This window comes from Salvelinus sp. IW2-2015, linkage group LG26 (genome assembly GCF_002910315.2).
Source record: "Salvelinus sp. IW2-2015 linkage group LG26, ASM291031v2, whole genome shotgun sequence".
Lineage (NCBI taxonomy): Eukaryota > Metazoa > Chordata > Actinopteri > Salmoniformes > Salmonidae > Salvelinus > Salvelinus sp. IW2-2015.
In genome coordinates, this window is record NC_036866.1 from 34509505 (window position 1) to 34537156 (window position 27652).

A 27652-nucleotide genomic window follows, 5' to 3' on the forward strand; every position below is an offset into this window, starting at 1 on the left:
TTATGTCTGAAGGCGAGGTCAAGCTTTTGCAAAACGCATCATATGATGACGTGGTTGGTGACACTTTGCTTCTTAATAGTCCAATGTCTTGAAAACTTGACTGCTAACATGCCCAAAAAATTGGGACTGTATCAACAGTAGAATAATGAAAGAAATATCAAAAGATAGTTTTTGAGTGGATTTTACAGTTTACATGATCTTATTAAACTTTCTTTAGCCTCCCTTTAACCAATCATGTGCAACTATTAATGTTACCTACTGGCTATTACAGCTGCTCTTACTTACTTATTTAGTGAAAGGGAAAGAAAGAATCTGTTAATGGCCAAAAATGTTTTATTGCCAGGCAAAATAACAGTTGGACTGTTCATCAAGAAGACCAGTGAACTACAGTATTTGAATGGGTAAATACCCACATTCATTGCCTTTTTCGTTGGTGTGTGATTATTTTCTCTCCCTGTCCCCAAATGATCCCTAAGTACAGAAAGTGCACGCGGTCAGTCACCATGGGTAGGTGTTTGACTTTTGCCAGCTGTCTATGGTACTCCGCTGGGGAGCAGGAGTCACAGACTTCCCCTAGGACGGGGTGGGGCACCCCTTCACAGTACACAAATGCAGCATTTTACTTACTCTCTCACTGAAATGTTGGTTTAGGTAGGGGGGAAGGAGGGGGAGGATGAGGAGATGTGGGGGGCTTCTTGGCTAACAGGCCCAGAAATGACATTCTGCCGCTAACTTTGAGCTGCTTCTGGTCTAACCTCAAACGAAGGACTGGAGGGCCAAAGTAAACCAGGATATAAGCAGTGTCTGGGATGCCTGAGGGAAAGGCAACAAACGTCCCCTGCCCTCCTCACTGTCTAAAGGCCTGCTGACTAATCCCGATATTGCTCCATGAGCTAAACCTGCGTCCCTCCTCAACCCGGCCAAACAGTCTAGCATTGTGTCGCTGTTCTTTTGGGCTTTTACATGATTCACTCATTGGCAATGTGTGTCCAGCGTTGAATCCTCTTCTTTCTCCGAACCCACAGTGTTCCTCAGAACAAGAGCACAATGTTACAGTAACATGGCCAGATGCATTTCGGCTCTTGCGATATGTTTTGTGTGTGACATACCTTTTGTGATAGTATTCCAGTCAGATCCACTCAGTAGACACTATCTTATGGTATGCACAGAGGCAAGCCTTGTCGATAAAAGTATATTGATCTATTTCATAGCTATATGAGTTTTATATCTATTGACCATGACAGTGCACTGAGTGATTAGTTGAATTGCTGTTGTGGTTTTCAGATGTATCTGGACAACTTAAAAAGGCTTTATAATGTGCCTGTATACTGTACAATGTGTCTTTGTGCCTTGTGTGGCAGTACTGAGGCAAAACTGTGACAATACTGCTCTCTCCTGGCAACAGCTGGAAAAGAGGTTTAGTAAAGCTAATATCCCTGCTGACTTATGTACCTGTATTGTTCTACAAATAGTTATGCAACTATACACATGAATAAATGAATGAATGACTGAATGAATGAATGAATGAATGAATGAATGAATGAATGCTGGTCAATGATTGATTATTATTATTTTATTTATTCTGGAGGTAGCATTTTATTATCCTTAAAACAACATACATTTATAGAAATGCATTTAGAATGGCAATTGTCATGCTTTTTTAATGGAATGCAACTTGAACGAAAGCAAAACGATGTAAAATATGTTTCAGAAATCTGACCCCTCTTTCTCCTCTCTGTCTCTGCAGGACTCCCAGACGGTAAACTGACAGATTGGTGGTCCACGATGAGAGCGGAGAGATAATCGCGCAGAGAGCCGCCCTCCCATCCCTGCCGTTTGTGCCAATGGAAGCAGCGTATTGATCCATACTCCCAGACTCATCATGCCTCTGCCTCCCAGATAGCATCTCTGAGGACCAGGCCTGCCCAGCAAGCCTCGCCTGCACCATGGCAGGAGAGACTCAGCACACGTACGCTGTCAAAAAGCTGGACGCTGAGTTCAAACTGCAGGATGAGGGTACTGCACTGGAGCAGTACAGTAGCAGTGAGAAAGCCACAAAAGAGTCTTCAGAGCACTTCTCAAGTTCGGACGTGGAGGAGCGGACAATCAGCAGAGGGGCCAAGTTTGTAGACAAGGACAGAGACTATACTCAGCAGCGCGAGGCTGTGATCCGACCTCAGCAGGCGGGGAAAATAGACTTCAAGTCACTGCAGAACAAGCCTAAGTTCGCCAGCAACAGGACGTGGCCCAGTGGCAAAGGCAGCCCCCAATCCCCCAGCGGAAAGAACCGGAGCCGAGACAAGGGCAAGCGGTCAGGGAAGTCGGAGCGCGGTAACCCACAGCAGCTATACAGACTCAGCATCATCAACCCACGCTCTAACCCTACAATCGGCATCGCCTACCCACAGCAGAAGGTCTCGCCACCCAAGAAGCTGGAGGCCAGTCGAGGCCCTGTGTCGGGCAGCTACAGGTTCCACGTGCCCAGTATACCAGAGCGAGAGGCCGAGCTGCAGCAGGAGGAGCTTAACTACAGCCGCTGCTTCCAGGAGACCTCCTCCAATCTCACCTCCCCAAGCTATACCTCACAGGCACTGGGAACCACAGGTGGGACATCCACCCACCAGCAGCCACCTCAGCAGCAGCAGCAACCAGGCCCAATGGAGAACAATAATAACACACAGCCAAGCGGCCAGCTGCTCTTCCCAGACTTTCAGTTGAGTGGCTCCAATGACTGGTCTCCAGAGAGGACTTTTAATGGTTCTAACTATGGGATTTCCTCACAAAAATCCACAGTTCTCTCGGAGGTGAACAAGGCAAATGGCAGCTGTCTGCCATTTCAGTACGGATACCTCTTATTGGAAGATTCAAACCCAGACCCTTTTCCCTGTGATCAGAACCCCCAATCCCAGGACTATATAGACTCCTCTTTGACTGCTGCCCAGGTGACTCTTAACTCTTTTACCTTTCAGACATCTGGGGAGGGGCAGGAGGGGGTTCAGAATAACACTCAATTCAACAGTGACCAGCGACAGGACAGGTCTTCCTACCCCCATCCTCCACAGCCACCACAGTACCTGCAAGCACCACAAGGGGCCGCGTCCTCTATGCACTGCACCAGGGGCCTGAGTGAGGACTCAGCTAGTAGTGAGAGCTCTGGCTCTATCTCCCAGCAGTCAGATCAGGGTAAGAGTTCCCTGCCAGATAGCACGGACACTTTCATCCAGGCAGACAATCGGGATGTAGCCCTCACTTCAGGGAGCAAGAGGAGTTGCCACCCCAAAGACAGTGCTGCTGCCAGCCAGAGAACACACATTCAAGCCAGTGTACAACATGCCAGAAATATTGCACAAGGTCCAAACTCCCAAATGCACTTTTCAAACAAAGCCTACAACAGCAGCCCTCCCCTCAATAGCATCCACATGAGCTCAGTGCCTTTTGACAAAAGCGTCAACACCAAGCCCCATAGTAGGTTACCACACTCATGGGAGGGACCAAATAAGACCTTTTCACCAGCAGACCAAAACACTATGGCTTATCCTAATATGAATGATAAGTTTCAGAACCAACCAGCCGTCGATCAAAGGCCAAACACATCCAAAAGCAGTAGGATGCCATGGCAGCAGATACGCCTAACTTCTGTCATGCCAAACCAAAACAGGATCGAGTTGTCTAGGCAACAAAGCAACCAAAAGCTCACTTTTTTGGTAGCACCCTCTGACTGGCAGGATGACACTAAATCACATAAGAATGGCTCACTGAAAAGCCCCAGCTCCTTCCAAAACAATAGACCTAGTGAAGGTCTATCAAACCCAAGGCAAGAGAGTGTCAAACAGGGCTGCAGTACAATACCACATTTTAAAGTTGAGACAAGTCACGCACAGGTCTGTGAGTCCAAGAATAAGCCTATATATTTTGGAATGAACCAATCAGTACCTGGGGCATCATCAAGTACATATGGATATCCACCATTGCAGGTCCCACCAATGGGACTTATGATGGTGTCACCATATGACTCTCCCTCGCCCTCCCCAATTCATAACCCAGCCTCTAGCAGCACATGTTCCTCACTCTCCCCAGCCTCAACAAGCCCTGTCAACCTCTCTGAGGACAGTCAGATATCAAAGACTGGGCATCCCCCTCCATTTTATCACCAGCACCAACTGAAGGCACAAGGACCCACAGATCACCTCAGCACTAACTCTCACCATTTCCACTCAGACGCCTCCCGTAATCTGCCTTACGCCCCAGAGAGGGAAAAACATGACATGATGAGCTACCTGCAGAATAACGAACATCAAAAGCCTAGTATGGAAGGCAACAAGGGCTATATGGAGGGCTTTGGGGTGGAGCACCACCCACCTCCACCACCATACTCTGCACATCAACTGTTAGCCACGTCTTTAGCCACGGCAAACCTTGACCAACTGGATGTGCTTCTCACGTGCAAGCAGTGTGATCAGAACTTCACTAACCTGGCCTCATTCCTTGGCCATAAGCAGTACTGTGGACAGCATGCGTTTTCGCAGAAAGTGGACGACACCAGAACAACTCCAGGAAGTTCAACACAGTTTCACAATGACATGACAAAAGATCCATCCTCTGGGATCAGTTTATGTCAACGTGTCTCCATGCCAAGGTGTCCAACTGACCTTCACCTGTCTCTGCTGGGGCTCAATAAGAATGGAGAGCTGATGTCTGACAGCGAAACAAAAGGAGATTCTAAGGATGACCCCATGAAACTTAACCTGTTCACTGGGGCAGGTAACCTTCCTGTCTCTCTTCCTGACTTGGAGATGGAGGATGCAAAATTAGATAGCCTAATCACTGAGGCTCTAAATGGACTGGGCTATCAGTCAGACAATGCAGAGATTGACAGCAGCTTCATTGATGCATTCGCAGATGATGATCCCACCACTGTCAAAGTATCGTCAAACAGGCAGACTCTGAAAACCAAAGACTCAATGGTCTTTGAGGGCAAAAGCAAACAATCTACTGATGATAGGTCTCTGACACAAGGAAAATATCTTTATGACTCAGACAAAGCGAGCCTTCAGACAGACAACAACCACACAGGAAGCAAACTTGAGAAGACCACTCTGAATATTGAGCAGGATGAGAAAATCAACATCAAAAAAGAACTCTCTCATATAAATTCAAGGATTGCCTCAGGGGAGAAACCAAGGGAGCAAGAAAATAAAGTGAAAGATATAAGAAAGCTGTGCAAGAGTGAAAAGGAAAACACTAACACTCCAAGGTTCCTCTTATCCAGCACATTTTCAGAACGTTGTGGAGTTCGAAGCCTCCGGGATAGTTCTTTGTTGAGTGGCTCAACCTCTTCCCAAGTCACCTCTGCAAACAGGAGTTCCCCAACCCCAAGGATTGCAGCAAGGGAGAATAAAAGGAAAAGGACCGGTGCCGGTACCTGGAGCAAAGAACTCATCCACAAAATAGTTCAACAGAAAAACAAGTTACACAAGCTCCATGTAAAAGGCACCAAAAACCTCCAGTTCTCACTGGTGATGGAGAGATTGACACCCACAGTGCCAAACCCTACATTTGGGGAGTACGACTATGTCTCAGACTCAGATGACGAGTCTGAGCCTGTGAAGATAGCAAGCCAAGGTCGCCTGAGCCAAAGCAGCCGCTGCAAGTACACCTACACAAAGGAGTGCAAATGGAGGGCTAGGAGTGACAGGGACAGTGCAGCATGGAGGCACGAGTCAAAAGAGTGCTTTGAGGTAAAGAAAGCTGAAGATGTCTCCTTGTCTCTAGAGAAACCTGGCTCTCACCAGAGACTTCGGAGGAGAGGCAGCAGGTCATCCACTAGCAGTGAAGTCAGCACGTCTGTGAGTATCTCCAGCGATGGCATCAACAGCCCCAAAAGCACTGACCGCACAGACTCAGACTGTGAGAAAAGGGTGGAGATCAGGAGGAAAGACTCTTCAGAGCAGAGAACCTACGAGCGATCTCCACAAAAGTTATGCAAAGAGTCTAGCACACAACTAGCACTGACATTCACCAAATCTACTCAGAGGTATAGCGCTGATAAGACTTTCCTCTCTACTAATAAAGACACGTCAATGGCCTTAAGTATCACTAACTTGAACATTGAAGATGTTGATCCAGTATCAGGGCTACTAAAGGTGGGGAGTGCAGTGAAAACCCTTGAGAAATGCAGAAGCACAGATGTGTCCTCAAGGGAGAAGGACGACTCATTTAGCAGAGAAACTGAAACGAAAGCAAGTTCAGACAAAAACACACCACTGAGGACAGACGTCAAGATCTCCAAAGGGGAATCAATACATTTTCAGTCTATTAGTTCTGATCTCAAATCACATCAGCTTCAATCAGCACATCCTGCCACAAACAACATGGAAGCACATTCTTATAATACATTCAAAAAAGATGAAACCATCTCAAAGGAAAAATCTGTACACAAAAGACGAGAAAGCGTGGGATGTCAATCTATACAGCCGCATACAAAGCTATCAGACATTTCTATGTTTGACAAACACAATGAGAGTGTCTATCCAATGAAAGATCCAATGACTTTCACTAATGACTTAGTCCCCAAGTCCACACCTCTTTGCAGTGCACTCATGGACAAAGTGTGCCTGTCTCCAACTGAACTTCAGGAGCCTCTGACACAGAAAGATTCATCAGATCTGATCCCATACCCCCTAGAGCAGGACCAGAGTCTTATGAAGTCTCCTCTCTCATTTGACACATCGGCAATGTTCGGGGACCTCTCAGTGGCAGGATTTGAAAATGGCCTCTACACTGACATTCCATTGCACAAAGAAGGTTTCAACTCCTTAAATACCACCAATGACAAAAAGGAGGTGTTTAGCTCATCATCCTTTCTTTCTCCTTTCTTGGATCAGAGAGACTGGGGCCTTATGGTCGATGTCAGCCCCATGTTACCGGATGAGATATCCCAATACAAAGACGGCTCTGATAAATTAAATGAAAAGAAATCAGATTACAATCATGTTCCTTTGTCTCTGCCAGACAAAATAATAGACTACAGTACAAATCTCAACAGCTGTGTGTCAGAAGATGAGCTAGAGATAAAGAGGATTGTGACCGAGTTGGAAAATCAGCTCCAGACAGCCAAGCTGAGTCCACCACTGCTTACTGAGGAGTCCCCAAAGCAGCTGAAGATGAGCAGATTCTCCCCTCTGCGTCTGGACGACGAATCTGAGAATGAAGACACTGGTCTAGATATGGGCTGCCCTGTGCAAAGCATGGCGCTGGCAGTGTCAATTATGCCATCTGACCCACATTCAGAGTCCTTTGCTGAGCATAGTCTACCATGGTCCAGTCCATTTGAGTTTGAGTTGATGGAGGGACAGCATACTCCAACCCATGATGAACCCATTGTCCTTGAACAATTTAGCAAGAAGGATGACCGTGAACACAGTATGACAACCACAACGTCAAATACAGAGAAAGTGAAAGAGCAACTGAAACAGGAGGACCACAAAGATGAAGACATGGATGTTGACAAGAGAACTGACATAGAGAAATCTGAGGAGATTCTAGAGAGTAAGACCTATGCCGAAAACCTGATGAAAAGCCTGGAAGTGATATCAGATTCCATTTTCAAAAATGATCCCATAACACCTGAAGAGGAGGAGCCAAACCTCACCTCACGTAAGAGCCCAGCACACTTACACAGGGAAAGCCAAACTCCATCTGCTGATGCTGCTGAAAGCAGAGATCATAATGAAATGGTGATTCCTGATGACGCGAATATTAAATCCACACACTTTAAGTCACAGCCTCCTCTCGCTGAAAAAACAGAGCTCCCATCTGATGTAAAAGAGATTGTTTCACTCCAGCCAACTGAGTCTCTACCTAACAACGACAGTGGGTCAGAATTCAAAGACATCCCAATCATGAGCAATGTCACTGAAGACAATAGTGTTATGGAAACTGATTATTGCTCAAACACTGAAATGGATAATCAACCAATGGCTGAGGAGACCTGTGAGAACCAGAAGCTAGAGGACTATGGGGATGAAATCCTTGAAGCCAAAAGTGCCCTCCCAGATCATACAGAGCGTCTAGATACTACCATTGATGAGCATACAGATCTTCTAAATACTTCCATTGATGAGCATACAGAGCTTCTAAATACTTCCATTGATGAGCATACAGATCTTCTAGATACTACCATTGATGAGCATACAGAGCTTCTGAATACTTCCATTGATGAGCATACAGAGCTTCTGAATACTTCCATTGATGAGCATACAGATCTTCTAGATACTACCATTGATGAGCACACAGAGCTTCTAGATACTACCATTGATGAGCACACAGAGCTTCTAGATACTACCATTGATGAGCACACAGAGCTTCTAGATAGCACCATTGTTGAGCATCAGGAGCCAGTGGAGGACATCAGTCTCAATGCTAAGTCTGTGAGCCAGCCCTCCAATGGGTCCAACCTAGCAGAGCAGGAAATGGATGTCAACTTGGATAATAAGCCTGAAGAGGTAGAAAATGCATCTGAGGAACAATCCATATACGTCCAAAGTAACTGTAAGAGTGTATGTCCCTCACCATCTGCAAATGAACAGACGGAGATCAGTTCAACATGTGTAATGAAGGAAGACAACATTGAATCCAAAAGTACAATACAGAACAAAGTGATAAGTCATACAGTTTCTCTGAGGTGTAGCCCCCCTGTGAATGATATTGCCAATCAATCAACCCATGTCTTCATGGAGACTGTCGCAGTTAAGCCTTGTAGTCCACTGTTGATGGAAACCAATACAGAACATGCTAGCCACACATCACCCTTTTCCAACATTGACTCAGATGATGAAAGCACCATGTTGGTCATTGCTGAGTGTGACAGTGACCTTGACAGCGATGCACACATGGAACATACACCTGAGGACAAAGAAACAGAAATGGACCCTGAATGTGAGGCTAACCATAGACAAAGAGAAACGATTCCAGAAGTTGAACACATCCAGGAACAAGTTCCCTTACATCTCATGGCATCTCCCCAGCACTCACCATGCAAAGAGGATTTGCAGATGGACGAAAGGCTGGATATTATTCCAGAGGATGCTCCTCCATCCAGTCCTGTTCCACCAGCTTCTCCACACACACCTGTGGACAACCCTAACACACAAGAACAAGAACATTCACAGCCAATCACATGCAATAATATAGATACTATCCCAGCCTCAACCCAATCTCCCAAGGAGGAAAATTGTGACGACACAAATGCCAAAGAAGCACTGCATATTGATGACTCATTGACCATAACAGCTGAGATGGAGTACTCTTTAGTAAGTCCTCCTCAACTGGACTTGGGAATCACAGACAGTAAAATATGTAGCACTGAAGCCTGCATTCCCTCTCCTCTACCCTTGACCGTTGCAACAGAGGAATCTGAGGCAATGGAGGCCCTTACGAAGAGAGTCTCCGTATCACTGTATGATTTCAAACTAAGCCCACTGAACTACAATTACATTCCAGATGAGCCTCCACAACTGAGTCAGTTTGATTACACTCCTATCTCCCCAGCCAATGTGGATGAGGAGGAACCAGCCATCAAGCAGAGCCCGAAGGATGACTGTGAACCTTGTGATCGCAGTGATGACACGACATTGACATCAGACAAAAGACTGTGTGACATAGAGACAGAGGTACCTATGAGTCCAGACCATACAGCCAAGCTAAGTCCACCAGATGAATCTTTGAACAAGAGCAACATCCAAAATTACATAAAATGTCCATCCATTTTACCGGGTCTCCCTTCTCAGAGCACTGCTCCGTCCACTGGCGATTTGGACATTTGCCCGGCTCCCCTTCAAACGATTGATTATTTGGACTTACATGTTGACTTGCTGAAGAGAGTGGATCCAGAGGCCTTGGATATTTATACGGTCCCTAGTGAGCTGAACACCCTTGCTTTTATAAAGGACATCTCAGATAATCAGCACACGCCCAAACCACTGATCATCTGTGAGAATGAGCCAACCCCATTACCATCAGACCAAACAGAATCTCTAACAGTGGAGGAAGGTCAGTGCTCAGCAACCCACAAGCAAGAGGAAGAAACCACACAGAAAAAGACAAATCTGTGTGAGATATGCGCCATGTTTTTCCGGACGGTGCCAGGATTAAAGAGACACAAGGCTATGAAACATTTGATCAGGACTGAAAGCAGCCCACATTTGGAAAATGCAAATCATCAAGGGAGTCTACACAGTTACCAAACATCCCAGTCTATAGAAACAGGAAATAAAGATGATCTAGAGCTCCTGGTTCCACAGACCTGTTTGCAAACAGAAAGCGATGATGTCTCTGACAATCACTGCTCTGAGACAAGTAACAGCTCCTTCATAACCAAACAAGGAGAAACAGATGTAATCCTGGAGGACACCACGGGTGAAACAAATATGGCAATGTCAGTTGATGACATAGTTCAGCAAATGCCTCCTCAGTTGACAAAAGCCAAGAAAAGCTACAAACCACAGAAGAACAAAAACAATGAGGTGAACGAGAAAACAGACATAGTACAGGCAATTACTCCTGAATTCCAAACCCGGCTAAAGCAAGAATACTGCAAGTCACCTGAGAAACAAGACATAATCAATTCTAGTGTTAAACACAAAGTTACAGAGCAACAGGAAGTCCCATTTGCTGTAACAAGTAACAGTGGCATTGAACAGATACCCATGTCTCCAATAAAGGTTACAAATCTGCTCACCCAAGATATGGACTTGATTCAAAGCAACACTGATACAGAAGAGGGGAAAGGCACAAATTTGTCAGAGATCGTCAATGGCCTAGCAGAAGTTAGTATGGATGTTGGAAGCGATTATGGAGTATCTGTAAGTGAGGATATTAGTAGGGAGTATGATACATCTAGAGAGAATTTGTATGACACAAAAGAGGCATGTGAGCAACAGACTTCAGACCAGAGTCTTTCCACAGAGATACTGGGAGAGGTTGCAGTAAAGATTGAATGTGAGAAAAACAGTGGCCCAACAGATGAGGTGGAGAATCTCACCTGTTTTAAATCTTCTCCTGCAAGCCCTCCTGGACTAATCCCTAATTTGAATGCTTTCCTTGATGATGAAAGCACATTCTCACAGTTATTTCCCTCTAGAAACGTGGAACTGAAAAGGAAAAAGTGTGCAAAGGTTTATGGCAAGAAGAACAAGAAGCAGAAACTATCACCCGATTCATCATTAGTTCAAGACCATCCTGACCTGTATCTGGAAAAGAAAGATGACTATAGAGAAAATCAGTTGGACCGAACGTTTGTCAACAATCAAAATGAACCTTGTAAATATGAAACGATATCCATTGATGATGCTATCATGTTGAACATGTGTCATAATAGCACTTTAAAGTGTGATTCCAAGAAAGTATGTAACATGAAACCAGACACAACAGATCACAAAGACATTCATGAGAATACTGTGAAGCCTGGCAGTGACTTCCTATGCCCACCTGAGAGCACTATCGACAAAGCATCATTGGCATGGAGTGCCTCCAACGACCTTGTTACAGATGCTGTGATCTCCTCTGACCCAACATCCTGTAAAGCAGAAGTCCCAACCCCACAACGTCCTCTTCCTATCACAGCCCCTTCTGCACCTTATCCCGAAGAGCCATGTGCTACAGAAAACGTGTCTTCTTTCCACAGCATTGACATCCCAAACCTCAATACCACATTCCAGCTACCCGAAATGCAATTATTTGACTCCAACAAGGACATCTCATTAGTAAGACCCATTGGCACTGATTATGCGGAGACCGGAGACACTGCAAAGGCCAAGAAGCTCACAGAACGCAGGGGAAGGAAACGACAAGAGGGCAGCGTAAAGATCAAGGACAAACAGTACAAGTGCAAGGTGTGCTTCACCTGGTTCCTTACCCTGGGGGAGCTCAACTTCCACAAGTTATCCCACAACCCCTCTCCACCTCCCACCTGCTACATGTGCGTCCAGCGCAAGTTCAGCTCCCGGGAGCAGCTGAGGGATCACCTGAGGGAGAAACACGCCAAGAACAAGGCCGGCTTCTGGACCTGTGGCATGTGCCTGAAGGAGATATCAGACGTGTGGATGTACAATGAGCACTTACGGGAGCATGCCACGCAGTTTGCCCGCAAGGGCCAGTCACACAGCGCTATCCTGGGGAGTCTGCCGGGCTCTGGCATGCAGGAGTCAGCCGTGAAGAACTTCATCACYTCCATCATGCAACGCCGCCCYAGCAAGGCCAGCAGAGAGTCCARTAAGGTCTCCAACAAGGAGAAACYAGCCRYAGTAGAAAMCACWGRGCAGGAGGTGAAAACTACAGAGGTAGCTCAGCCCAAAGTTGGCAAGCCTAAAGGGAACATTGAAAAAGTGGGGAAATCTAGCATGCTGATGCCAGTTGAGGTTCTGCACAAAACAGAGATGGCGCCAAAGAATGTGGAGATGCACCCCAACTGTAAAGACCCCTCGAGAGACTGCCATCACTGTGGCAAGCAGTTCCCCAAACCCTTCAAGCTTCAGAGGCATCTGGTTGTGCACAACTTAAATAAGATTTTTCTGTGCCACAAATGCCCAGTGACCTACCAGGAGCCACAGGACCTAAAATATCATCTGAAGAATGAGCATGAGGAGGTGGATGAGCTTGACTCAAAGCATACCACCCTCTACACCTGTGAGCTGTGTGCAGATGTCATGCATGTGATCAAGAAATCTTTCATCTGCAGCACCTGTAACTATACCTTCTCTAAGAAAGAGCAGTTTGACCGACACATGGAAAAGCACTTGTCAGGAGGGAATAAGATCTTCAAGTTTAGAGGCGTTCTCAGACCTATCAAGACATCTCCCTCCAAAGAGAACGATGAGTGTGAATTGCCAGCTAACAAAAAGAGAAGAATCCTTACTGACAGTCTACAAGAGAACAGCTCTGACAGTGGCATCGCCAGCATAGCCTCACTGCACTTAAATAAGAGTGCTGAGATGCCAGTTCTGAAACTCTCTGTACACACAACAGAGGACTCGACACAGACCAGTGCAGGTGAATATCACACTGAAAATTATGCCAGTGTGAAGACGGAGGACATGGCTGAGGACTACTCTGACATGCTGGTAGAGCTGGAGCATTGTACGTTTCACCTGGGCTCTGAAGGTCTCTCAACTGCTACACCCAAAACAGAGGACATTGATCCCAGTCCTTCACCTAAGCTGCCTGTTAGAGACATTAGTGAGGCCGATGGCAAATCATTCACAGAGCCATGTGATGTGAAGGAAGAGCATGATCCACTTGAGAGCAGTATAGCTGAAAAGGAAAGGGAGTGCTTTGCCAATGATAAGCAGAGCACTCCTGAGAGCAGCATACAGACTACCACAGCAGAAGCTGAAAAGAAGAAGATACAGAGGAGAGATTCCACGGCATCGGATGAGGAGTTGTATGTTAGTTTCCGTGAAAACCTGATCAACAGCTCAATGACACCCGATACACATGATATCCACCGTCTTCCTACAAAGCATAAATCATCTACCATTGTGATGGACCAAATGAGGGAGGGTGAGCTGGGGCAACAGACAACCAGCCCTCACAGCCATGACAACAAGCAGAATGACAAAACCTCCACACCCAAGCCCAGTGAAAACACTAAACACAGCTCCAACAACAGCCCCAGGGCCATGGAGTCAACACCAGTCCACCACACTAAGATCACTTCCCAGGGCCCGCCATCCAATGAGGACAAAGACTCTGTGAGAAGAGAACAGAAGAAGAGGAAAGAGATGAGGACACCTCACAGTTTACAGAGGGTCTCCTCGTCTGCCACAAGGGAGAACCTTGCTGCCGACATCAAGACCAAAAATAGGTTCCGTCTCAGCAAGTGCGAGAGTCCGGCAGTTCACAGGAAATCGGACGGCTCCAGCGAATACCCGGTGCTCTCTTCAGTGAAAGAAGATGTGGTCAGCAACAAAATAGTCTCCAAGCACAAAACATCAGGGAGTCTAGGCCTTCAAGCAAAGAGAAGCTCCCTCGATAACTGCACGCCAAGGAAAGCAGAGATGGTGCATCATATTAATGGGGATTACAAAGCCAAAAAAGGGCCTCTTGGACGGCCTCTTCATTACCCAGTTTCTAAAGCGTCAGCGCTTCCTATGAACAATTCCTTGAATAAGTCTAGGCCAAAGACAGGGGTGAGGTCCATGGAGAGCCACTCCTATAGGACAGTAGAGTCACAGAACAACCTCCTGAGCCAGCTGTTTGGCCAAAAGCTCACCAGCTTTAAGATTCCTTTGAGGAAGGACACTTCAGAACCAATAAACTGATTGTGGGAAGGATCTGTGGGATAGAAAACAAAGAGACTGAATAGTTGTTCACGTTATTGATGATCAAGACAATTCATGACCATGAATGAGATTGCATGGCTCTCTGTGAAATGTTTGTCTAAATACTTATGTTGTCACTTTATGTCTTCTTCTCTTGTAAATGTGTTATTACACAAATGTGAGGAATAATGGCAGAGATTATTTTAATAATCTAGAATGAAAATGCTAGTAGGGCAAATCATTGACTAATTCCTGCTATTCTTAGGTTGAACATTATCTTTTTCAGAGACTATATTTCATTAAAAAAATACAAAAAGAATACTTGAAAATAAAACAGATTTTTTTTTTTTACAACTAATGCATGTCAGTTTCACAATCAAAAAGTGTTCATAGAGAATATAGCTTTTTTTAATGCAACAGGACCAAATGACATCCCAACGGACTTGGACTATGTCAGTGCACCTTTTGTATATGCTTCTCCAAAAATTACTCTTTTTGTATTTTTACCTTACTGTACTTCATTGGCATTCATTATATTAGCTTTGTATAAACATTAACTGGTGCTATGTTATTCTTTATTGTAATGTGAACGCCAATGTCCTCTAACTGAAGGGAACATGAGATCTGTAGCAGTTGATTTCATCCAACCGTTTGTGCTGGTTCTCTGTAGTTTCTTTTAAAAAATTGTAGAAAAAGACTGTAAAATCTCCTCCAACAAAGTATTCATCTGTACGTCCTTAGGAAAGAAAATTAGGAAAGCTTGCATCTGTACAAACTCAGGTGCATCCAAGGACTATTCACAGTCCTGAGACCTGTTTTAGGAGATTCTCCCATGCACTGATATACCACACACAAAACACACACTCAGTCCTCCATGTCTGTCCTCCAACTGTTTAATTATGAATATTATTTACTAAGACAAAAAAGGTGCTTTATCTTGTTTATATGTATCTTATATTGTATTATATTGTAGGTAGATGATTTCCTGGTGCAATGCTCAATGTCAAAGTTTTATTTTAATAATGTGCAACAGAATCAGAGAGAGATAGAGAGAGAGAGCGAAATAGAGAGAGAGAAAATACATGGAAATGCAATGCCTCTTGTATTGTAAAGTGGTTCACTTAGTGCCTCTTTTAAAGTTGGTTATTAAAAATATGCATTGGTTTCTCCGTGCTTGTTTCTTCCTTTTGTTTATGGCATCTTTTGCAAATGTTCAAACATCCATCACTGCAGACCCCCGCTGTCACCACAGCATCATAAATTGAAAAACGGTGAAGGCCGTTTGTGCCTGGAAGCAAAAAGAGGTGCACCGACAACCATAACAGCATCTGACTCACTCTTCTCTGAACACTTCAATGAGCTGCTAACTCATTATCTGAAGGAAGAGCACAAATGTAGCCTTACTACAGGGAACATGGAACCAGAAGCAGGAAACATTCATCAAACCATATGTACCAGGCATACGGGACATTGTAAAGCAGGCCAACTAGGAACACTTCCAGTTTTTTCTCTCCTCGTGCTGCCGTCATGAAGCTCTTTCACCGTGTGTTAAGTGGCTTCTATCCCTACATAAACCCAATCTGACATCATATAGGAATAAAAAGCCATAGGACACAGCGGCAGATAGAGACACAGGGGTGGGGCTGGGGTGGAGGTCCTCGGTCCTCCTCACGTCATCCACAGAATGACCCAGCAACCTGAGAGTGTCGAGGGAACGAGAAGAGAGACGGATGATAGATGGTGGGAGGGAAGGTAGACAGACAAGAAGAAAAGTGAGAGGTTATTTTCTCATTCAAGGACCTCAGAGCTCAAAGAGACAGCTTCTGGGGAATACAATAGACATGCTTCTGAGTGTTATAAAGAGGCTGTGGTTCTCTCACACACCATTGTTGTGTCCCGGAGGAGAATGTGATGACTTTACCGTGATAGAGTCAGGAAGGTCAGTGTGTTTAGATGGATTGCATTCCATTGTTTGCGTATGTGTCCCTGTTGTATGTGGACTGTGACAATCATCCAATGGGATTCTCAGTAGGTCCAGTTCTTCACTCAGCATTCCTCCTTGACTTTGCAAGTGGTCCATTCAAACCATAACAAGAAGCTTTAGCATATCCAATCTGCTCATTTGGACACGTGGTTCATTGGTCAATCGCAAGTCTACATTTTATGTGGTGAATTTATATTGTAATACAATCCAATTATTTTGGCCATCATATCATCAAAAGCCTGCAAAGTCAGGATGCCAAGTAGTTCATTCTCTATGTGTAGGTGCATCCAAAGGTTAATAAGAAATCATCCACACCAAAACATGAATCATATCCAGTGTCAAAATGATGCACGTGACTTCAGCAGAACATGTGTGCCATATGAATCACGTAATAAGACAGTTGAAAATGCAAGGAAATGTGTTTGTCAAATTAAGCTGTCAAAATTGTGACACTGACATGCATCATACTCGGCTGTTATTTTTGGTAGTCTGTATTTAGTTCAGTGACATTCTAATACAAAAGCAAAATACATATGCTGTGTACAAAACCATATGAACATCTGCTCTTTCCATGACAGACTGACCAGGTGAATACAGGTAAAAGCTATGATCCCTTATTGATGTCACTTGTTAAATCCACTTCAATCAGTGTAGATGAAGGGGAGGAGACAGGTTAAATAATGATTTTTAAGCCTTGAGACAATTGAGACATGGATTGTGTGTGTGTGTGTGTGTGCCATTCAGAGGGTGAATGGACAAGACAAAATATTTAAGTGCCATTGAACAGGGTATGGTAGTAGGTGCCAGGCGTACTGGTATGTGTGTCAAGAACTGCAAAGCTGCTGGGTTTTTCACGCTCAAAAGTTTCCCGTGTGTATCAAGAATGGTCCACCACCCAAAGGACATCCAGCCAACTTGATACAACTGTGGGAAGCATTGGTGTCAACATGGGCCAGCATCCCTGTGGAACGCTTTCGACACCTTGTAGAGTCCAGGCTGTTCTGGGGGCAAAAGGGGGTGCAACTCGATATTAGTAAGGTGTTCCTAATGTTTTGTACACTCAGTGTATAAATCAACTTCAAATGTGTTCCTAATGTTTTGTACACTCAGTGTACGTATTGACTATATTACCTTAATGATGTCTTTAGATTGATTGGACTCATTCGGCATCTACAGGTGTCCTCCGTTGCTTCTGGTCAGCAACTGTGGGTCGATGAACACACGATTAACAAGGAAACCAAGTAGCCTACTTTTCATCACAATCTAGCCTAGAAACGTGTCAAATAGAATGTGCGAGCGCCGCACACTGCTGTCAGGCTTCCTCGTATCGTCTGGTCTAGGAGGGAATTCTCCAGAGGCGCAGTGATGCAGGAGCATGACAGGAGTGCTTTGCACTTTGAAGTAGAGTGACATTATCAGTAAGTTCTGGCCTTGAAATAGCATTGCATTTCTCTCTCTCTCTCTCTCTCGCTTGCTCGCTCAGTCTATCCTTTCTCATTTGATCTGCCACTCTTCTTCTCTCTCTCCCTACTGCTCATACCTTTCGCTCAGCCTCTCTTTTTCACTTTCTCATTTAATCTGCCACTCTCCCTATATTTCTCTCTCTCCCTTACTCTGTCAAATTTCTACCCTCTGTTCCTCTACCTCTCCCCCATTCTCTCGATCTCTCCATCACTAATTCTCCCCTTCCTCCTCTCTCTCGTTCCCTCTTCTTCTTTACTCTTGCTCACTTCCCATTTTCTCCCTTTACTCTCTCGTTCTCCTTCTTTCTCTTCCTCTCTCCCTCTGACCATGTCTACCTGTTGCTCTCACTCCCTTTTTTCTCTCTCCATCTTCTCTTCTCTTACTCTATTCCCTTCACTCCCTCTTCCGTTTTGTCTCTCCCTACCTCTTCCACCACCTCCTCCCTCCTTGACACACTCGACCCTCTCCAATTCGCCTACCGCCCTGACAGATTCACGGACAACGCAATGGCCCTTGCACTGCACACTGCCCTTACTCACCTGGACAAAAGGAATGCATATGTGAGGATGCTGTTCATCGACTACAGCTCGGCCTTCAATACTATAGCGCCCTATAAGCTCATTACAAAGGTCACAGCCCTGGGTCTGAACTCCTCCCTATGCAACTGGGTACTGGACTTCCTGACGGCCTCCTCGAAACACTGATCCTCAACATGGGGGCCCCACAAGGGTGCGTCCTCAGTCCCCTCCTGTACTCCCTGTACTCCCTGTATACCCACGACTGAGTGGCCTCACACAGTTCCAACTCCATCATCAAGTTCGCTGACAACACAACAGTAGTAAGCCTGATTACCAACAACGACGAGACGGCCAACAGGGAAGAGGTAGGCACTCTGACTGTGTGGTGTTAGGTAATCAACCTCTCTCACAGCGTTAGCAAAACAAAGGAGCTGACTCTGGACTTCAGGAGGAACCAGGCTGGACACGCCCCCATCCTCATCAACGTGGACACGGTCAATAACTTTAAATTCCTCTGCGTACATATCTCAGAGAAGCTGAAATGGTCTAACCACACGGACACCGTGGTGAAGAAGACACGACAGCGACTCAACCTCAGGATGCTGAAGAAATCCATCCTGTCCCCGAGGACCCTCACAGTGTTCTACAGGAGCACCATCGAGAGCATACTGTCGGGCTGTATCACAGCCTGGTACGGCAACTCCACCGCCGCGGACCGCAAGGCGCTTCAGAGGGTGATACGTGCAGCCGAAACACACCATTGGTTGCACACTGCCTGCCCTAGAGGACACCTACAACACCAGGTGTCGCAGGAAGGCCAAGAAGATCATCAGGGACCCCAGCCACCCGAGCCACGCCCTGTTCTCCCCGCTTCAATCACTCAGACGGAGGTAGTACAGGAGCATCATGGCAAAAACTGGAAGACTGGAAAATAGTTTTTACCCTCAGACTATCAGGCTGCTGAATTGCCACCACTAGTCAGTTCCCTGCCTCCCCCCCGCTACTCCCCCTATGGTCATCCCCCCTCGCTACTCCCCCTATGGTCATCCACCCCCCCCCCGCTACTCCCCCTATGGTCATTCCCCTCCCCGCTACTCCCCCTATGGTCATTCCCTCCCCTGCTACTCCCGCTATGGTCATTTCCCCTCCCCTGCTACTCCCCCTATGGATATTCCCCCCCTGCTACTCCCCCTTAGGACATTCCCCCCCTGTACTCCCCTATGACATTCCCCCGATCCCCCTACTGGACATTTCCCCCCCTGGCTACTCCCCCTATGGACCATTCCCCCCTGCTACTCACCCCTCATGGGACATTTCCCCCCCTGCTACTCCCCTATGGACATTCCCCCCCCTGCTAACTCCCCCCTCATGACATTCCCCCCCTGCTACTCCCTATGTCATACCCCCCTTCTACTCACCCTATGGTCATACCCCTCTGTACTCCCCTATGGACATTCCCCCCCCTGCTACACCCTATGGTCATACCCCCCCTGCGCTACTCACCCTATGGTCATTAACCCCCCCCTGCTACTCCCCCGTATGGACATCACCCCCCTGCTACTCACCCTATGGTCATACCCCCCCGCTACCCCCCTATGGTCATTTTCCCCCCTGCTACTCACCCTTATGGTCATTCCCCCCTGCTACTCACCCTATGGTCATACCCCCCGCGCTACCTCACCTAGGTCATACCCCCCCTGCTACTCACCCATGTCATACCCCCTGCTACTCACCTATGGTCATCCCCCCCTGCTACTCACCCTATGGTCATCCCCCCCTGCTCACTCACCCTATGGTCATTTCCCCCCCTGCTACCTCACCCTATGTTGTAAGTTCCCCCCTGCTACTCACCCTATGGTCATTTTCCCCCTGCTACTCACCTTCATATGGTCATACCCCACCCCTGACCTACTACACGCCTACAATGGACATTCCCCCTCCGCTACTCCCTATGGACATTCCCCCCCTCTTACTCCCCCTCCGTAAACATGGTTCATACCCCCCTGCTAACTCACCTCATGAGTTCTACCCCCTCTGTACTCCCCCTATGGACAATTCCCCCTCGCTGCACCCCCTATGGTCATACCCCCTGCATACTCACCCTATTCATACCCCCCCTTGCTACTCCACACCTACATGGAACCATGCTCCCCCCCTGCTACTCACCCTATGGTCATACCCCCCTGCTACCACCCTATGGTCATCGTCCCCCTGGCTACTCACCCTATGGTCCATTTTCCCCCTGCTTACTCACCCTGATGGTCATGTTTCCCCGCTGCTCGATCACCGCTATGGTCATTTTCCCCCTCTGTACTCAACCTTTATGGTAATTTCCCCCACTGCTAACTTCACCCACATGGTCATTTCCCCCCCCTGTGCTACTCACCCTATGGTCATGTCCCTCCCCGCTACTCCACCCATATGGTCATTCCCCCCACTGTACTCACCCTCCCGCATCAATATGGTCATTTTCCCCCAACACACCCCTCACAATGGTCACTTACCTTACATGCGCTCCCCTATGGACATTTTCTCCCCAACCCCACCCCAAAATACTTTTACTCTGCCCCCACCACAATGACGATTCATCACTGTTGCAGTTGTTAATTATCTATATTATAGATATTCTTTATTATAATTTGTACCCCCTCAATGGTCATGATACTCACCCTATGGTCATTCCACCCAACCCCTAAACAGTCTTTCCTCTGCCTCCACCCCTATGGGCATGTATTATTAATCACTGCTACAATTATGATGTATACACTGCTATCTCTATTGTTCTAGTCCTGCATGTTGGAGCCGGAGCCTAAAGATTTTCACTGTACCCTGCAATCCCTGTACATGTGACTAACAAAACACTCTGAATCTCTCATACTTCCTCATCCTTCCTCCCCCTCTCCCCCTCCCTCTCTTTGCTCCTTTCCTGTATCTTTCCCTCCTCTCCCTCCCTCCCCTCTTTTCTTCCCTCCTCTCCTGTCTTTCTGGCGGTATGGTATGTTTGGCTGCTGGCTGCTGTCTGGCTGCCGCTGAGGGAGGTTGGGAGATGTGGCTAGATTAAAGACGGGCTGCTGGTCAGCGGTAATGACATAAAGGCTGAGGGGCGAAGAGGTCGCCACTATCGGATTTTATGGCTCCAGCCTTAACAAGATAAAGAGGGAGGGAGGGAGGGAGGGAGGAGGGAGGAGGAGGGAGGGAGGGAGCGGAGGGAGGGAGGGAGGGAGGGAGGGAGGGAGGGAGGGGGAGGGAGGGATGGAGCCGTAGCGTGAAGGACAGAATGAACCAAACGATCCATCTGCATCATTCTCTGTATCGGGGAGAACCCTCCCCCCTCAATCACAAGCATAGAGGTGTGATGTTTTTCGACCAGGATGATGTCTCTGAAATTACCACAGTGTTTTTAAAAACACACAGAGAATAACGTATGGAAATAATGCCCAATACAAACAAGTTCCCCCGGCATGAACAAAGGAGACAAAGGAGTCTTTGAAATCAAGACGTAAAACGAACTCAGCTCAACAACCATCAAAACACTCGCTCTGCCCCGGTAAAATCTTCATACAGAGGGAGTAGATGAGTAACTACACAGGAAAAGCTACCTTGGGACTCACACCTGAAAATAGGAGTTAAAGTAAGTAGGTCATTTACAGCAGTATAACATAAAAATGAACAAGGAGATACAGTCTATGAATAAACAGATGAAGGTAGTAACAAAAAGAAACGGAGCAACATCAAGTCAGCATAGTTTCTTGGAACACAGAACAATAAAAACATATTAGAGCCCAGCCAGATATCCATTAGATCTTGTATTTAACAGAATCTCAGTGGGGAGCCTGGTGTCCTGTAGTGCCTATGTGGCCTTTATCTACAAGAACATTTGTAATTTTCCCAGTTACTTACAGCACAGGAACAGACAGTGCACAATAGCTAATAGTGGTTGTTTGATGTTCCAGATTTAGCAGGAGAAATAAATGGGGTTGCGATGCAGGGGCTATGTACACAAAGCAATCGCCTCGTGCTTCGGCTGGCCTCTGTGTTTGTGTGCTTGTATGTGCCTGACTGAAACAGTTGGCGCTGAACAGCTTGTTTCCACAGAAGTGCTGCCCTAATACGTATGGTAATCTGACATTTTCTATAAAAGGTTCCAAGATAAATCATTTATTAACAGTTTAGTTGTCGAAAATAACAATGTTTGGATGACTCTTTGAATATTTATTTGAAGTTTCTCCTAGTGATATTTATTGCAATTCCAACAGTTTACAGGCAGTGTGGAACCTCTATGGAAGACTCCAAATTTAAAACATCACCACTACAGACTTGGGTTGAAATACATGTGTACTTGAGTATCTGGTATATAAAATACTGGTCGTTTCAACGTTATTTGTCAACATATTGTGATGTGGAATCTATGTTGAAAATACAATAGATTTTCAAAAGGTCATCATTGACAAACTGTTGTTTTGGTGGTGAAATTTCAACCACGGAATTATGTCATCACGATAACCAATTGTAAACATAGACAAACCTTGTATAAAATATGTTGAATTTGTACCTTTGAAACAATATCAGATCTTCAACGTTATATCCTCTATCAGAAAAAAAGAATAGGCTGAGCAGCACCTCCTACTGGAGAGTTGATTTATCTACAGCAGTGGTCACCAACCTTTTCTGAGTCAAGATCACTTTCCAATCAAAAAGCAAGCCAAGATCTACTGCCCAGAATTCTTTTTTTATATTAACCTCACAAAAAAAAAGTTTTGTAGGAATGAGGTTTGGGCAGTAGGCCTAATACATCCTCACGGCATATTGGCTAAATGATTGGCCTGCCAATATTGTTAAACAGACCATATTATATTTCAAAACTCAAGCTTTGATAACAAAATAGATCAGTTGGTTTAACACTAGTGAGGCACTGTGGAGCATACATTTTAATAGTTTGCTTATTTATTTTACTGGACTGATGGTACCTGCATCTGATGGTCAACGAGGTCAAATCACGACGTCAGTGATCTTCAGGTCGAAAAGTCGGAGCTCTAGAAATATGCCCGAGTTCCTGACCTGGAATTCCGAGTTGGATGACCGTTCAAAACTATTTTTCCCAACCGCCTCTCACGGTCCCTGCTCTCTCCTTCCTTTCCTCCGGTGAGACTGACCAGAGAGGGGACACCGTCTTCCACCTGATGGCGAAACTCGAGTCGCACCGTATCTGCCTCATGCACAACTTCATGTTGTTCCTATGCCCAGAGAAAGTTAAATATTCCTTAATATTAAAATCGTCATGACGAGCTGCTAATAATAATTAAACGCAGGGCTATCGATACTTGGCCACTCATTCATTGCAGCTGCAGCCCGAGCGGAAGTACGGAGAAGCACGTTTTGTAATAGTGTTGAATGAAAAACAGTGACAGTGCTGAATATAAACTTAAACATGAACTCACTCATAAAAACAGCAGGTCTTTGCTGTATTCGTTGACAGTCTCTCTGTGGTCATGGTTTTGAAAGTTATTAAATCTGACATAGACTAGTAGCCTATTAAACTTGGCTGTGGCCAGGGTCATGGAAGCTCTGTAGCCACGGTGATTTGAGCTATCCGATTGGGCAGCGCAGTAGGTGCACTCAATTTAGTCACAGATTTTGTCTCATGGGAATACTTTGCTTACCCGGTGCGCAGAACTTTTGAATCAAGTGCACCTACCGGCAACAGCGCAACACGATTTTTAAAAATGAGCGCAAGCCTTTATCGTTCGTTGGCTTTTCTACAGAAATATTTGGTGATCGACTAGGAAGGAATGCCTTGAAGATCGACCGGTTGGCGACCACTGATCTACAGCTATCCATTTTTTCTCCCATCCAGGGTTTTAACCAAACCCAGCTATGATAGGTGTCACAGACTACTACCAATGTCCTATTGTGAGAATGATTATTGAGAGATCTCTTAATAACTAAATAGAGTCACTGCTCCTATCAAATTCATTGCAAAGGGTAGGTTTAACAGAGCAAATGAAATGTAACCATACTCTATTAGTCATATACTGTATCATCAATTATATTATTTAGGCCTATATAGCATTTGCAAAGTCATCAACAGCTATTGTTTCAATTCAACCCAGGGTTCAACAATAAATACATGTACTGTATCTCACATTGCATTCCCATTTTAACTTTGTTGTGCTTTTAAATGGTTGAAAGCAGAATAATAAGACATTTAGATGACATCTAAACCAAAAATCTGACATTCTTTTTTCCATTGGACTTGTATTGTGAAAGCATAGTGATAACACATTGGGAATTCAACGAACTTCCGGCTGTCTTTTTGAGTGGCTGAATAAAGGTTGAAATCTCATTGATCAATGTCTCAACCAAATATTACCCAAATTTCCATGTTGAAATGACGTGGTGTGCCCGTTGGGATTGGAGTGTATTTGAATCGGTGTACTTGAATTCTTCAAATTCCTCAAGTATTTCCAAATACAATTTTCAACTACTTGTCTTTTCAAATAAACCATTCTTATTTTGAAATGTACATGGAAGTAATTGAGATACTGTATTTGAAATAGTATCTGAAATCAGGTCTGCACCAATATGCTCTTTTAATATCTCAAGGGGGAAATAATCAAATGCACCATGACTGGTGATGTTACAAAAAATGTGCGTGTGCGTATTTAGACTTAATTAACTGACACAGGACTGTCTTATGTCAATAGAATGACAACTGGGATGCACTCTGTCCTTTTCATGGCTAGCGCTAATGGTCAGTTTGCCCACATCTTTCACTGCATCATCCACCCTCTCACCATCCGCCTCCCTTCCCTTAACCCCACCCACCCCTCTCCACACCCCTTTCTCCACCTCCCTCCACACCCCTCCACCGGCGTAACACACCCACATCCAACTCGCCACCATCCACCCCACTTCCCTTACCCACACCCCTCCCTCCTCCACACACCCCTCTTCCACCGCCATGCATTCTCTCAGCCTCTGTTCACGTTTTTTTTCATGGCTGTCACAGAGAATCTTAAAGGATCGGAAATGTGATGTGGCATGATAGGATTTTCAGGGTGATTCTCTCTCAGAGCCTCTCAAAAAGAGTGTAATCCATGCTGTGACTAACTGAGTGATTTACCAACACACTGTGAATGGCTGGCTGGCTGTCTAGCTGACTATGAGTTTTATTTATGACCTGCTCTATTGTCTGACTGTCTGGGAGATTTCTCAAGCCTACATTCAATACGTTCAGTTATGATAGGAATGGGAGCAAACGTTGGCCAACAGAAACTGTACTACCTGAACTTGTTCGGTAATACAGATGTTAGTGCTGAACGGTTGGTGCTTTTTGAGGTCGGTTTCGGTTAAATTATTTTTCGATTTCGGTTCTGATCATTTTTTTTACCCATTAAATGCATTATGAAATAATGACATAAAATTATTTTTGAGCTTTTTAATGGAAAATTACAAAGCCAAAAACAGTGAACATTCAATTGCCAAAACATTGAAAACATTCAATTGTCTCTGTCAGTTCCACATTGGGTATACATCAATAGGAAATAGGAAATGACTATGAAATAATAAAATATTACTTAGTCTTCATCTCATCTCTGCTCAGACAGTAGAAGCCTGCCAGCCAGACAACGTTATCTCTGTGCTCCCCACACTGTACTGTCTTTAGTCATCCTATTTAGCTAGGCTAGCCTGCCTACATGTAAGTATGCTGCCTGACAAAGTCATTTAGCTAGAGCTTCAAAGTGGATAAGGCATACTTTCACAAACTGTCTCTATCCCTCTCTTTCGTCATTGTGTTGTTTACATTCCTCTCTCATGCGGTCCATGCGGTCTGTGTGTATCTAACCTAACGTAGCAGGCGTAAAAGTGCATCTATCCATCTCTGTCTGAGACGGAAATGTAAAACTTGTAGTGTATTTCAGGTTTTAAAAAATGCTTCTGAAGATTATAATTTCCGCTTCGAAATGTCAGACTTGATATTCCCTTACGAAATAATATATCAACCCATACAAAAATGTTCATTAAATATAATCTACATAATAATTCACATTTCCTGTTGCTGCAGGATAATTTTTCCTGCTGTAGCAAATTGGTTCAAATTAAGATCCTACATCTGTAGCTCTCATTGAAATAAATGTTATTGTTAGACAACGGGTGATTTTAGAGTAAATTAAGATAACCCTGCGTCATGTTCAGGAGGCACAGAATGGAAGAAAAACAGTCCAAAATGGATGAAACAAGGATGTTCCAACTGAATCATGTCCAATAAGAAATGCTCGTTCTTGTTTTCTGTTGCAAAATGTTTTAATGAACATGACCCAAGTCTATAGTGGTCTTTCATTGGTTTAATAGAAGGCAGCAGGAGAGCGAGTGTTGGACGAAGTGCCATGTGCAACAGGATGACTCACCACAGCTGTGACACCTATCTGACCACCAGTATCACTCAACCCCGCATGGCCACGACCCGCTATGACACATACTCTGTGAGACAACACCTTTAAAAACCCCTCTCCTCCACTGTTGCACTCAAAGTACTAACCAGAGCCTTATATTGAGAAATAATGCTTAGGTACTAACCATCCACATGATAATTCACATTTCCTGTTGCTGCAGGATTATTTTCCTGCTGTAGCAAACTTAATCAAATTAAGTTCCTACATCTGTAGAGCACATGAGCAATCTGTTAATTGAAAACTTTCTCTCTCTCTCTCTCTCTCTCTCTCTCTCTCTCTCTCTCTCTCTCTCTCGCGCGCGCTCAGGTGGTACACTAAGCTTCTACACCTGCATTGCTTGCTGTTTGGGGTTTTAGGCTGGGTTTCTGTACAGCACTTTGAGATATCAGCTGATGTAAGAAGGGCTATATAAATACATTTGATTTGATTTAATGACAGTGCTCTTAAATCTAAGGTGAATACCCCCACACACACAAGTGCAAACACACACAAACACATACAGACACATACGCACACACGCATTTTCACAAGCACACACACACCAAAAAACGCACACAAACACACACACCAGTGCTTTGCTGTGACAGAAAAGGATTACATTAACGATCACGTTAAGACAGATGAAGCAGATTCCAGATTCCAGACTCCCACCTTGTCGATCTATACTAGCATCTGAGAACTTAAACCCAACATACAAAAGGCATTCATGTCAATGAATGAACCCAAAATAGAACACTGGTAGGTAAGTGACTCGGTATACTCACCTACTTGATTCCATTCATTCAGTCTATCCCGTTCTCTCCTCCCCTTCTCTCTCCATTTCTCCTTCTCTCTCTGTCTGTGTTTCAGACTGGGGCAGGAGTGTTCAGCTCGGTGTCGGGGACTGTGGGCTCAGCTGCAGACTGACATCATCTT

The 27652-nt window shown here is 45.2% G+C and overlaps 1 protein-coding gene across 2 annotated transcripts in view; it reads left to right on the plus strand.

Moving 5' to 3' along the window:
- Nucleotides 1-15487, plus strand: part of LOC111952421 (zinc finger protein 469) — a 155581-nt gene extending 140094 nt beyond the window's left edge. For both annotated transcript variants that reach the window (XM_070435246.1, XM_023971067.2), the window contains one exon: nucleotides 1748-15487. In XM_070435246.1, the coding sequence (XP_070291347.1) occupies nucleotides 1947-14318 (12372 nt within the window). In that variant the 5' untranslated portion in view covers nucleotides 1748-1946 and the 3' untranslated portion in view covers nucleotides 14319-15487. The remainder of the gene's footprint in view (nucleotides 1-1747) is intronic.
- The last annotated feature ends 12165 nt before the right edge of the window (nucleotides 15488-27652 follow it).